Source organism: Diaporthe citri, assembly GCF_014595645.1.
Source record: "Diaporthe citri strain NFHF-8-4 chromosome Unknown scaffold_8, whole genome shotgun sequence".
Taxonomy (NCBI): Eukaryota; Fungi; Ascomycota; class Sordariomycetes; order Diaporthales; family Diaporthaceae; genus Diaporthe; species Diaporthe citri.
In genome coordinates this window covers 2865463-2878072 of record NW_025064853.1, presented here as the reverse complement: position 1 = coordinate 2878072, position 12610 = coordinate 2865463, and the positions used below count along the sequence as shown (strand labels likewise).

Genomic DNA, 12610 nt, shown 5'->3' with positions numbered 1-12610 from the left:
CGCGGAGTCAGAAAGATCTTCGTCAATCCAAAGTTCCACGGCCTGGACGACACGCTCGATACGGAAGTCAGCCACCGGTCAAGTGACCGGAAGTAAGGCTGCATCGGGTCCATTGCGCCGAGTTGGTACCTCAACAGTCGTCATTCAGGATAGTTATTTACCGAACACAACACCCTCATCAATTTGCTGTCCTACCTCGTGTGTGTACGCATATATGCAGATGATACACATGTGCACTCAATCAGGCAGGGCATGTGAGCATCCTCTTGATAGGTTCACTTGCAGAGCCGCGATCCCTCCCGGCTCGGCTTTTGTGATCCTGGATGTACGTTTTCGTACAGGAAATGTGTTACTCAGCTTTTAGTGCGGCCTTATAAGGCTCCGCTGCCGCCTAGTCTTTTCCGTGTACCTATCCAGGCTAGGATACACAAATACAGAGGCAAATACGTTTGATTAACAAAGTCCAGCTGTGGCAAACGAGGTTGAGAGGCTACGGGACCAGAGACGTAGTAGGAACAAATGTACTCCGATTTCATGTACAGTTTTCGGACCGACGACACGAGACGAGGAGACGACGCAGCGCATGAATAGGTACTGGGGTTTGTTGCGTGGTAAAGGTTACTCGGTGCAATAGCAAACAGTGAAGTATAATAACTTTTTCTTAAGTCTCGGCAGGGACAATAAGCCCGGAGTGAGAGGCCCCTCGGATACGGGAGTGATGCGTTGCCCACCATCACGGGCAGGATTGCTTACTGATCTGCCACACTAGATTTCGAGATGCAAATGAAGGGCCGATTTTAGCCGGTTCTGGGGTTTCACTGTCACCGGTACCATCTTGATTATCCATGCTATTGCGGCCAATATAAAGCCACAGGACCCAATGCTGAAAGATGCAGCCTCCCCATTCCGAGGCGTAGGTTGTGGCACTATTAGCGACATGGCTTTGTTGGCGTCTCACGGCCGAGTAGGAATTCTGGGCGGCGTTTTGCCCAAATTGTGTAGTGTGGAGGGATCATTGCTTGTGGAACAATACCGAACTTGGACACTTACGATAATGCTTTATACATGGAGATGACGTGACAAGGCAGCCCACGAAATCTTCCTGAGCTATGCATACCCCATTGCGGATCATTACGTCCCCATTTCAGCACTGTAGAAGCAGGTGTGTAAGAGCCAGTGCCTTTGAGTCTTGCATAGCGCTGACAGCGATACGTTGGCCGTATATAGGGCTCTTTGTCAGGCATTTTCTGCCCAAGTTATTAAGCAGAACCCAAGAGCGCAACGATGAAACCACAACATCTCAGCAGCGTGAACAGTCGCAACGTCTACTCCACAGGCCCAGACTTGAGTCGGAGCCAGGGACCAGATCGATGCACAAGAGCAACGAGGGTCGTACCGAAACCCACGACAGCGGCCTGCGTGCCAAAGCTAACGTCCAACCCAACCTTGGCTCCCCACGGCTGCTGGAAGTAGCCAACACCAAAGCCACCGATGGCACGAGCGAAATTGGACCAGCCAGAAACTTCCGCAGGAGCTTCGGGGTGTGAATCCAGCGTGTAAGCCGAGACAGCGACCGACGTGGTCATTGTGCCGAAAGTGTGCAGCCCCCAGCCCATGACGACAGCCGCAGGAGACAGCCCGCGGTGCAGCGCCTGGCCCAGGACGACAAGGCCGGCAGCCATGCACACGGCCGCGATGTAGATCATATACAGTCTAACCTCGGGCTGGTAGACGCCACCATGTTTCTTGACGTAGCGCCGGGCTAGCCAGTCGTTGGAGTAATGGCCGAAGACTTCTCCCAAAAAACACGCCGACTACGGGCGCAAAGTAAAGGTAGCCGACGCTTGTTGGAGAATATCCATAGCCACCGGCCACTCGAGGTGTGCCAAACAGGATTCCGGTTGTGATGCTGATGCCGATTGACCACATGAAGTAAAGGAGGCTGAACAAGAATCGTTAGAATGGGGAAACCAGATTTAGATGAGGGGTTTGTGAGCGACGTACTATGCAACCCAGACGGCGAAAAGCTCTGGTTTGGCTAGTGTCTGGAAGTATCTCTTGAATGAATGCCAAACAGTCTGGTAGCATGAGCTACGATGACGTAGCGCATGCCCCAATGACTCTAGACAGTCTGGACATGGAGCCTTTCCCTCGAGGTGGTTGCTGACCAACGGGAATGTCCCTGTTGTGCCAGGTCTCGTCTAGGAAGGCAATCATGAAGACCAATTGGAGGGAACAAACGCCGGCAGCGACCCAGTATCAGCCCCGAATTTGCGAGGCTAGCTACCCCATGGGGAAATCTCGTGATCAAGGTATGCCCAGCCCGCGTGGGAAGTTTGCCGAATTCCGGAAGAAATCGAGTAGCTGAAACACAGAGATGATCTATGAATTCTTGGCTAAATCGACAGGGGCATCGGCCGCGCGTACTTGGGCTCGATGGTTTTAAGCCACATTGTACCAGTAACCTGGGACAAGAGTCTACCAAGATATACCGTAGCATTCACTTGCACGGCATTTCGGAATTTGCCCTTCCAATCAAACTCAAGGGATGACAGTCATGCTGGGCGTTTATAGGATCAGTCATCCAGGAGAAAGCACCGAGATTAGTATTTGGCAGATCGACAGAAAGACGAATAGGACCACCGGACGCACACGATTGTTTCGTTGTCTAATTCTACAGTGCTTTATTACACCGCTTAGGTGCGATTCGGATTACTACGTTTGGGTCTCATGCCATAGACAGACATTTAAGTCAACGTGCACAATTTGAATACGTACTATGGCGGATCGAATCAACTTGAAGTATGTATGTCAATGCGGCAGATATCATGGAAATTCCGTCCAGTTCCGAGCAATGGCGGAGCGGCTTATAGCGCGCCTGGACTCTCCATTAAGCTTCCGAACTGGAAATTAGTCGGCTTTGGAGGGAATTTCTGTCCCATCGGAGGATTTCAGTCACAACCTAGAGTATTTGCAAAGGCCGATCTATGATGCGATACTGGATGAAGAATCGTCGGTGGGGAGATGTGAGACCACCCGAACTGTCCTACAAGCAGCCCTTCAGGGGGGTCAGCATCTTCCAACTGTAGTTTCAAGGTCTTGAACGTGGTAATTAATATTCAGGTTGTTACGGTGCAGCATAGAAGCCGTAGTAATAACTTGTTGTTGCGCGAAGAAAGGAAAACTAGAAGTCTACAAGCCGCAGGCGAAGCTGCGGTGTTTATAAGGCGGGCCACTGTAGTGGGTACCGTGACACAGGTGTGTTCGAAAACGTAATAGATCTGAACAAAAAATGTAGACAGTAAATTGCTTGTTGCAAACGTTCCATTGTCTTCGCAAGCGGAATTCCCAAATCGCAACCCTCGGTGTATACAGTGACTTGACTCATAGCTCAGGAGCGCTAAGCTGCTGTGACACTGCTCACAGGTAAATGCCCGTTGACTGTCTCGACATGAATAGACTCTGGTTTGTCCCCGACGTTCGGAGCAGCATTCACCGACTCGGCCTGTTTGGCCAATTTCGCATTGACGACATCAGCAGGGTTGGGGAGACGAGGCAACGTGTTGATATCGACAGGGGGGCGTGGCATCATAGTAGGCAGGATGCCCGCGTTCTCAAACGAGCGGAACGTCTGTGTCCAGACGTCCAGGCTGTCGTCGTACCGCCTCCAGCCAAACTTCCGGGCCTTGGACACGCTGCCTATCGTGTACCAGGCCTTGCCCAGGGTCCAGTCGAAAAAGTCCCAGGTACCCCAGTCGAAAGCGTCAGGGTGGCCGCCGTACTTGGCCACTATCCGTTGCCAGACCTCCTTCTTGCCTTGGGCCCAGTCTGCCATGCGGATGCTGTGTGTCATGCGCTGGTCGTCTCCCTCAGCCTCGCACGCGTATGCCTCCTCGGGAAGCTGGAGAAGTAGTCAGCCAGAGTCCCAATCCGTGAATTTGCAAAGGGATCAGGGATCTTCCACGTACCTCAATACCGTAATAACTAGTTAGCTTAGGCCAGAAATGTTTCCAGACAATGACATCGCCGCTGGTATGGATAAAGGACTCATTCTTGGTCTGTTCGCCGGTTGCTGCCCAAAGGCTCATGTCTGCGATGCTTGGGGCGTAAGAGCTATCGTCCACCGAGTTCCAGAAGTACTTGTTGCCAGGGAAGGTTGGTACCTCGCCCGTCTCGCGGCAGCAGAGTATGTAGATAGCCATGGTCAGCGCCGATGACATGCCGTTCCCAGCGGGTGTGAAGCCTATGATGGCATGGGGTCGGATGACGTTCCAGTCCCAGCCGCGCCTTGAGGCCAAGTCGAACATGAAATCTTCTTGGGGGTAGTAAAAGTTCTCTCCGTGGTCTTCGTACCGTTGCATGCCTTCGTGGATGGGTACCTCTACGGGGCCGAGATGGACTCCATTGTGCTATATTTTGTCGCACATGTTAGCATCATAAATTGTAAAAACAATCTTCTTGTAATTGGAAGGAGGGGCCCCGAAGAGAAAAGACGGCTCGCACCTTTCCGCCGGTATGTAGAACGACCCGTTCAAGAGAGTTGCCGGCCACATGGTCAATAGACTTGAGGAAATTCTCGAATAGGGGCACATTGGACTCTCGCAACTTGGAGAAGTCTGCGCAATGAACATATGAGGCATAAAAGGCATGTGTAACGTGATGGCAAAAAGGTCTCATGGCCTCAATCAACTCTTCAAGCGGCCTCAGGAAGTCCAAGGCAACGAATCGGATTCGGTGGTCTTGCCAGAAGACTTGGGTGGGGCGTCGCCTCGAGGTGATGATGATCTGTGACCTATTGTATACCATTCGTTAGCCTTGATCTATTGCTTGCCAGTAATCAGTCAAAGATACAACATTTTACTTACCATTCTGATTCCGGCTGGCGGATCAGATGTTCAACGAGGGCATTTCCAGTGATGCCATTAGCACCAGTGACGAAGGCAACTTTCCCACGAAGAGGGGTCATGGCTTGGGATACGGATGTGGTGTTGGTTGCACGGGGAAAGGTCTGGAAGAGATGATGTTCTTATTGGATAGGGTTACTGCGGCAAACATTGAACTCAAAAAAAAAATACACACAAGGTACAGAAGATTGGTATTATAGAAGAAATGGGACGAATAAATGGATGTCTTCCTCAGCTCTCGGCACTCCATGAAGACATTGTCCATTGTTGGAATCCTTCGGCACCTGTCAGACGGCGTTTGACAGGACGGTGTTCCCCGTGTTGCATGCTTGCCCACATTGGTTGCCGATCCGGGATGTCGCCACAGTCCGGACGCGGAATTCAACTTCGGAACCGTCTGGCCTCCGTCGGGACCCGACCCGACACCTCAAGACACTACACGGTCGGTGCACAGGAAAGATTCACCTGCCTGTAGGCATATGTGTCATTCGCTAGTATAATCAAGGATTTACAGCCAAAAAATGACTTTACCCAAGTCATATGCCATCGCTCGTGTGACTGACCATTTGGTCGTATCTACTGACACCAAATCACTCAACCTAGCAGAAGAACAATGGCACGCATCTACGCAAACCCGGAGGAATTATGGTATCCCAAGGACACCACCTCGACAGAAGTACTTCTCTATCATAATTTGAACAACACGCCAGGTGACAAACCGAGCATCATCGATGGCTACTCCGGCGATACTGTCTTCACCTATGACAGCTTCAGGGCTAGCGTCCGCAAGGTTGCTCGCCATTTCTCCCACGAACTTGGAATCAAGCAGAGAACCGTAGTGGGTATTCTTTCGAATACCAAGGTATGAAGAACTCAATTTCTCGTAATACAAAGACCTTGATGAATGTTCAGAGAACTAATAATTTGGCCTTTACAGAACTACTTCCCAGTGTGTGTACATGGCGTACTGGCTGCCGGTGGCGTGGTATCTGCATTCAACCCCATGTACGAGCCTAAGGTATGAAAGGAAAAGCTCTAGACCCCGGAACTCTCAGGCTAGTTTTGTCGCTTACGCCATATTTGTAGGAGCTAGCGCATGCCTTGAAGTTGAGCAAGCCATCGCACATCCTCGTAGAGCAAGCGCTCGTCCCGAATCTGCTCAAAGCCTTCGCTTTGGGCCCAAACAATCAACCAAGGCCTCGAATTCATATTTGGGACATTGATGATCCAAGCAAGACAGACCATGAGCCACTGAATATCGAGCAAATCATAGAGCATGGCTCCCCCAACTTCGAGCCAGCGAAGCTGCCTCCAGGCGCCGCTGCAAAAGAGTTGGCGTTTATCTGTTTCAGTTCAGGCACTTCAGGCCTGGTCAAGGGCGTGCAGCTCACCCATGAAAATATCGTGGCCAATCTGTTCCAGCAATACCAAGGTCTTCGCGGCATGTTCAACCCTAAGACCGTTGTCACACTCATCGTACCGTTCTTCCATATCCTGGGGCTGTCTGGGTTTTGTTGTCAGTTCGTCAGTCAGGTAAACAAGTCTCCTACCTATTTTATATGGGTCTGAGCTGAAAATTCCACCAGGGCGTCCCGATCGTGGTCTTCAAGAGGTTTGAGATGGCGCCGCTCCTCAAGGCTATCAAAAAGCACCGCAGTAAGCATTCATCCCCGCCTGCAACATGAACAGAGTCATGCTCACAATCTCACGCACAGTAACTCACATCAACGTGGTACCTCCTATTGCTCTGGAGTTCTTGCGCAATCCTGAGGCTACCAAGGGTGACTGGTCATCCGTTCAGTGCCTCATGAACGCTGCAGCACCTCTGAAAGAAAACCAGTCACGCGAACTCTGCAAGCGGTACGATTGTGTCGTCACCCAGTGGTATGGGATGACAGAGGCCAGTCCAAGTGTTGCGTCTCAGCGAGAGGATGAGACACGTATAAGCGGAACTATTGGCAGGCCTCTTCCAGGCATGGAGATGCGGATAGTGGATGAGGACGGAAAAGGTCGGTTCTACACATGCTATCCTCGTGTGAAAAAAAAGTATTTCCTGCGTACTCATTGACATCATTCTCTTCTCAGACTCCAAAGTAGGCGAATTCATCCTTCGTGGCCCTAATATCATGAAGGGCTACGTTGGCGACACGGGTCTCTCTGGGAGCCCATTAACGCCGGATGGGTTCCTGAGGACGGGAGACATCGGATATGCTGACAGCGACGGCTATCTATACATTGTCGACAGAGCAAAGGAGATGATCAAGGTCAAAGGGTGAGACAGTATCTATCTCCTCGATGAATCCCCTCAACAATTTCGACTAACACCCGCTTCCCTCCCAGCCAACAAGTTGCGCCGGCTGAACTGGAGGCAATTTTGATTACCCATCCACAAGTCAAGGACGCGGCGGTGTGTGGAGTGTACAATCAAGACGGGACCTCCGAGGTCCCCGTCGCGTACATCACCACAGATGTCAAAGCCTCACGGGACCAACAGGTACTTAAGGAGAACCTTGTCGAGTATGTGAACGGACAAGTTGCACGATACAAACGCATCACGGGTGGAGTGCATATCCTGCCTGCCATACCGCGGAAGTACGTAGATTCAGCACACACATCCGATCAGCGAGTCGATAACTTATTTACTGATGCTTCTCACAGTCCTTCGGGAAAGATCCTCCGCCGGCTTCTTCCAGCCAACCTGGCGGCTTCTGCAGCCAAAGCGGCGCATGCTACATTCAACACTCAGAATTTGGCGAGGCTATAGACCTGTGGCGAGAGATATGTTATACCGAACGTTCAGTCAAGACATTTGTCGGCTTGCCGTAGCCTAATCCAAATTCATGTCGAGGCTGTACATCCCGTTGGGAATCGCGTCCAGCGTCGTCTCGCCCATACTCATCTCGAGGCCCATGCCACTGTCCTGTATCTCATCCGAGTTGCCCGCTGCGTTCTTGAAGCTGGCGTTCCCAGGCCCGAAGACGTCCCCGCTGATTGTTTCGAAGTTGAAATCTGTCATGACCCACTCAGGCAGTTCTGGCAGTCCCGTCTCCGTACTCGCGCCATCGAGGAGCCACATGTGAGGCACTCCCTGGTCCTCTCTTCCAGCTTGAGGCTTTGACACCGTCCCGGTGTGACTAGGCATGCCGTAGGAAGGCCCACTATTATTGGTTGGGCACAAACTTGGGATACTATCCTGGGAGAATTCCTGGGTAGCAGACTGGGGCGTGAGTTGTTGCGGCTGCGTCTCCTCCGCCGCATCGTCACGGTTGTGCGGCGCGTCGGACATCCTCCGTGGTCGCCCGTTTTTCTGACTCAGTCCTACCTGCAGTACACGGCGGGCCAGGAGCGTGAGTCTGGAAACCCATCTCATCATCTTCCCTGAAACCCATATTGTATGGCAGTAAAGCCTCAGAGAGCGCGTGGCCGCCAGGATGGCCTCTCTGTGTCTCTTCTTGAGCGCTGGCTCGTTGGCCACAAGGCTCGTCATGACCATTGTGCAGCTAAGGAGGTAATGGCAGTATGGGAAGCAGTGCTTCATGCTGCTATCGTTCAGACCTTTGTGGGCGTTGAGTATGCTTGATGCCAGGCTTGCGCATATCGTCAATGACTCGAGCTGATTGTCGTTCGTGACGTCGGTAGCACCCTTGCCCTGTGCAAAGGGCCTTCGAATAAGAATGCGTAAGAATGTAACACACTAAGAGATGGTGGAAAATTAATCATCTGAACAAGATCAAACTTCGTGGGGCACATCTTACAGTCGAAAGCAGCATGGTTTGTTTGACCTGCCACCTCCTCCGGCTGTCAAATTGTGCCTTCGGTAGGTCGGGGTCATATGTGAGGTCTTCAGGTAAAGTCTCCAGTAGATTGGACAGCACCGTGTCTGCGTAGTCGATCATGTGGGAAACAGGCTGGTTCGACATGGCTTTCACCCCGTAAATAAGGTCCCAAGCCTTGCCAACCACTCGGGAATATCGGATCATAGCGACGAGATAAGGTATTGTCGTGACATGTTTCTCCGAAAGCTCGATCTCGATTTCGCCCTCCAGTGCCTTCGTCGTATCGGTTCTCCCCGCGAACCGGCCAAGCCACTCGTCACTCAGATCCAGCGGCAGAGCGGTATCGGTGTTGTTTTCTTGTATAAAAAATGGACGCCCGGACTCAATGGCCATTCGCCGGTCCAGGATAAAGATACACCACCACACTCGAGTAAGGAGTTGACTCCGAAAGCAAGGCACCGTGTCCAGCCTGCTTTGTCGGTGAATGCCCATGATGTGTGCGTTCGAGACCGCAAGGGCGACAAGACGAGCTGATTCTTGAGTTGCGTCGAGGCGGAACCAGTAGCAGATCTATATTGAACAAGGTCAGCGTTGCATCAGTAAACAGATAGTGCCAATGATTTCTCTTACCCGGAGCACAAGAATCTGCAGGCCGAGCAAGGAGGTGGCACCAGTCTTGCTTATTCGTTCCGAGTCTTGCATCAGCGCCATGCCAACACTGCATATGCTCCACCCTGAAGAATGTACGCCAGTTGCGTCCGTCATCCTGGTCGAGACACAACACCGGCCCAAAGCCAGGCAAAAACACACCAAGGCCACAGAGAGGCGTTTCTCTTCCCTCTCGGTCGAGTCCGCCATGGACCAAAGGGCGCCGTACTCCCAAAGCCCATTGAAGGTTTCCCAGACTGATGGTGGGTGAAGGACGGGGTATAAGATGTGGATCTCTTCAAAGAAAAGTTCCATGTACCGCCTCCACTCGTCCTCGTCGGCAATCACACCGTAGCGCTCCAGAATATTTTCCAGCCACCCTCTCACTTTACGAGAAGACTTGTTATTCCCAGGAGGCCTATCTCGTGGGAGGTCCACCGCGACTTTTATGATATTGTCCGCGGATTCCTCGCTCAAGCTTCCGTCGACCTCCACCAGCGCCGATGTCATGGAGAGCTCCCCCATGAAAGACTGCCCGTCAGGCTCCAGCACCCTTTGAAGTTGGGTGGAGGCTGGTGAACGAGAGTCATTCTCATGAGTAGGTCCAAGGGCTCCAGGCTCGCGTCGATTTCGACCTTGCGTGAACTCTATCGGGCTCTCGGATGACTGTTGCATCATGTTCAACCGGCGTTCGAGTTGGGCGACCCGGGCTGCAAGCTCGTAGCTGCTCGTACTGGCGATGAGACCGTGAGAGGCAGCACATGAACCAAGGGGGGGATCAATATCAACCCACCTAGCAGAGGAGCCCTCAGTGCTGCGTGCCGCCTCGACTGAGCCAGGGCCTGAGGTCTTGGGGGCTTGTCTGGGCTGGCCTCTGGAGGCAGACACGCAGACGCGACCCCTGGCTTTGCAGTGAGCACAAGGGTCTCCGCCCTCGCACTTGAATTCACTTAGCCATGTGTGACAGCGGTTGCGTCTCTGGACCGCCTACTGACCTTGATCTTGCGTTGTTGACATGCTGTACTGATGATCGAGAAGGACAGATCAGCCTAGACACGTCACTGCCGCTCCCATGGCAATGGACATACCAAGCCCTCGAGATGTATTTCCCCCGTTTCGTTCTCTTCGCCGGCGGGCTTGACGGCTCTCTACCAGCCGCCCCAATGTCTTGGGACCCGCCCATTGGCGTCCTGCTGTTCTCGTGCTGTCCGGCAGGTGGTGTTTCACCGGGGTTCATTGAGGCGACGACCACACTGCCTCCGATGTCTTCGTTCCGCCCAGACTCGGGGGACAGGTTAGCTTCGGACATTCTCCACCTTCCTCGGAGCCGAGGTGCTGCCGGACAGGACAAGACGGGGAAAACAGTAGGGGCGCGGTGGATCTGGGAATTTAGGCCTGCCCTGCAACGCGGACTTGGCCAGGGTTGATCAATGTTCTTTACAGATTCTGCTCTCACAATGTGTGGTTGAATGTACATTAATGCTCTACGGACGAAACTGGAAGATTGTTCAAACAGAGTTCAAATGCACGGTCCGTACGGAGTGACCCGCGTGTTCGTGCATCCACTCCACGTTCCCCCGCATCCCGCTAACTTTTAAGGTTCACAACTGTATCTGGGGTGGTGGATCTAGTCTTGTCTGATGCAGGCCGCGCGGACGGGTGGTGGGGGCGGCCCCCAAGCCTGAACCAAGCAAAGGCCGCGTAGCCATTTTGCAGAGGGGAATTGGGGGCGTGGCTAGAGCCGGAATCGCTGCGGAATTTCCGTCTGAAACCCCGCCGTCGCCTCTTGGTGGAGAATGCCAGCAATGATGCAACTCAGCCTCTCGGGGTGCGTCATGGGGATCTAGCATTCCAAGCAGTTAGGACAAGGCCTAATTTACAGTAGGCATTGGCGCCAGGTCGGGGTAGGTCAGGGGGTGCGGATGGTCCGGGGAAAATCGCACCAAGTGACCTGCTCCAATGACGACCTGAGTCGTGGAAGGGTGATGCACGATGCGCTCAACCAATCGGCGATTCTCTGCCGAGCTGTGGCGGGCGTCTAATTAGCAAGTGCCTGGTGTTTAGGAGTCGCCGCGCTGGCCTGGAATTAGTGACAGGTTCTCTCACATGGCCGTACTGTCCGAGCCCCAGACAAAATGGTGCCTTCGCTTGGACTTTTCCAGGAGTTGCAGAATTTGTGGGTGCGGTGCTGCGAGATATGTGGCCTTGAAGTATCAGAACGTGTTGGTTAGCGAGGGCCTGCAAGACGGGAATCCTGAACTCGGATTTTTAAACACACCGCCTCCTGTTCCTTGGGTGTCTTTAAAGTCCAGTAAGGAGGTACATCACTCTGATCCTGTAGAACCACCCCTTGCTCCTAAAGAACAGTAATCAGCTACCATGTCTCTGCCGTAACGCGTGGGTTGCTCACCAGAAACACATCTAATTGTCTCCTGTCCCAATCATGGAAGCCTTTTTCGAACGCGGATGTAAGCGCTGCTCTAGTCCGAATATCAGCAAGGTAGAAAAGATCATTTGTACAGAGAAATTACTTTGACTCCCATCGGTCACGTCGTCTCAAAGTTTTCTTCGCGAGTGCCTCGGTTTGCTCCTTCATTTGGAAAAGTATTGGCTCGATGAAAATAGTAGCCACAAAAGTGTCCGGCTGCATCATGGCCGCGTGACACCTAAAGTCAGAGCAAATATCTCAGTACAGGTTAAATTCAAAGTAATCTAGGAAAGGATAGAGCTGTTGTGGAGTAAGTACTTACATGGAGCCACCTCCAAACGAATGGCCAATACCTATGACTGGCTGTTGAGCATTGAAATGCTCCAAGGTATGGAGAATATCCCGAGAGTCGTCGGGCCAGCAAGCTATGAACCGCCATTCAAGTCTTATGAGTCTCCCGAAGCATGCAGAAATTTTGGAGAGGCCGAGGCTCACCTTTCATTGGTAGGACCTCGCGATTGAGAACGGCACTGTCGCCATGGTTTGCAGCGTCAATGGCTATGAGGCGCTTGACTGCCGGCTTGACTCTCGGTGTAGACAACAGGCAATTAATTACTAGCTCCCAGAAAAACTTGTTGAAAGAAGTCCCATGTGTGAGTATGACAGTGTACCCAGAGCTCTGCGCCCCAATGACGTTATACTCATGAACTGCAAGCCTGAGGCGAGAGGTTAGATCACTTCGAACCGACACATCCCCTGGCTTTGGCACACTGGCATAAATAATGTGCGTTCGCCGTGTGTAGTGATCTGTTTTGACGATAGTGGGATCCATTGGTGCGGGACTCGTGAAGTAG

At 52.4% G+C, this 12610-nt stretch overlaps 3 protein-coding genes across 3 annotated transcripts; 1 reads left to right on the top strand and 2 right to left on the bottom strand.

The window, feature by feature from the left end:
* Positions 1 to 1325: 1325 nt before the first annotated feature.
* Positions 1326 to 4966, bottom strand: INS49_015111 (uncharacterized protein; the record flags this gene model as incomplete). Its single annotated transcript, XM_043175797.1, has 5 exons — positions 1326 to 1814; positions 3425 to 3901; positions 3969 to 4409; positions 4504 to 4792; positions 4866 to 4966. The coding sequence occupies 5 exons, from the start codon at positions 4964 to 4966 to the stop codon at positions 1326 to 1328; spliced, it is 1797 nt and encodes a 598-aa protein (XP_043020754.1).
* A 551-nt stretch (positions 4967 to 5517) lies between these two features.
* On the top strand, positions 5518 to 7668 carry INS49_015110 (uncharacterized protein; the record flags this gene model as incomplete). The annotated part of the gene is made up of 8 exons (XM_043175796.1): positions 5518 to 5766; positions 5842 to 5922; positions 5991 to 6437; positions 6491 to 6560; positions 6620 to 6913; positions 6990 to 7176; positions 7245 to 7496; positions 7563 to 7668. The coding sequence occupies 8 exons, from the start codon at positions 5518 to 5520 to the stop codon at positions 7666 to 7668; spliced, it is 1686 nt and encodes a 561-aa protein (XP_043020753.1).
* Positions 7669 to 7731: 63 nt separating this feature from the next.
* On the bottom strand, positions 7732 to 10565 carry INS49_015109 (uncharacterized protein; the record flags this gene model as incomplete). Its single annotated transcript, XM_043175795.1, has 5 exons — positions 7732 to 8566; positions 8694 to 9250; positions 9311 to 9398; positions 9465 to 9900; positions 10481 to 10565. The coding sequence occupies 5 exons, from the start codon at positions 10563 to 10565 to the stop codon at positions 7732 to 7734; spliced, it is 2001 nt and encodes a 666-aa protein (XP_043020752.1).
* Positions 10566 to 12610: the final 2045 nt, after the last annotated feature.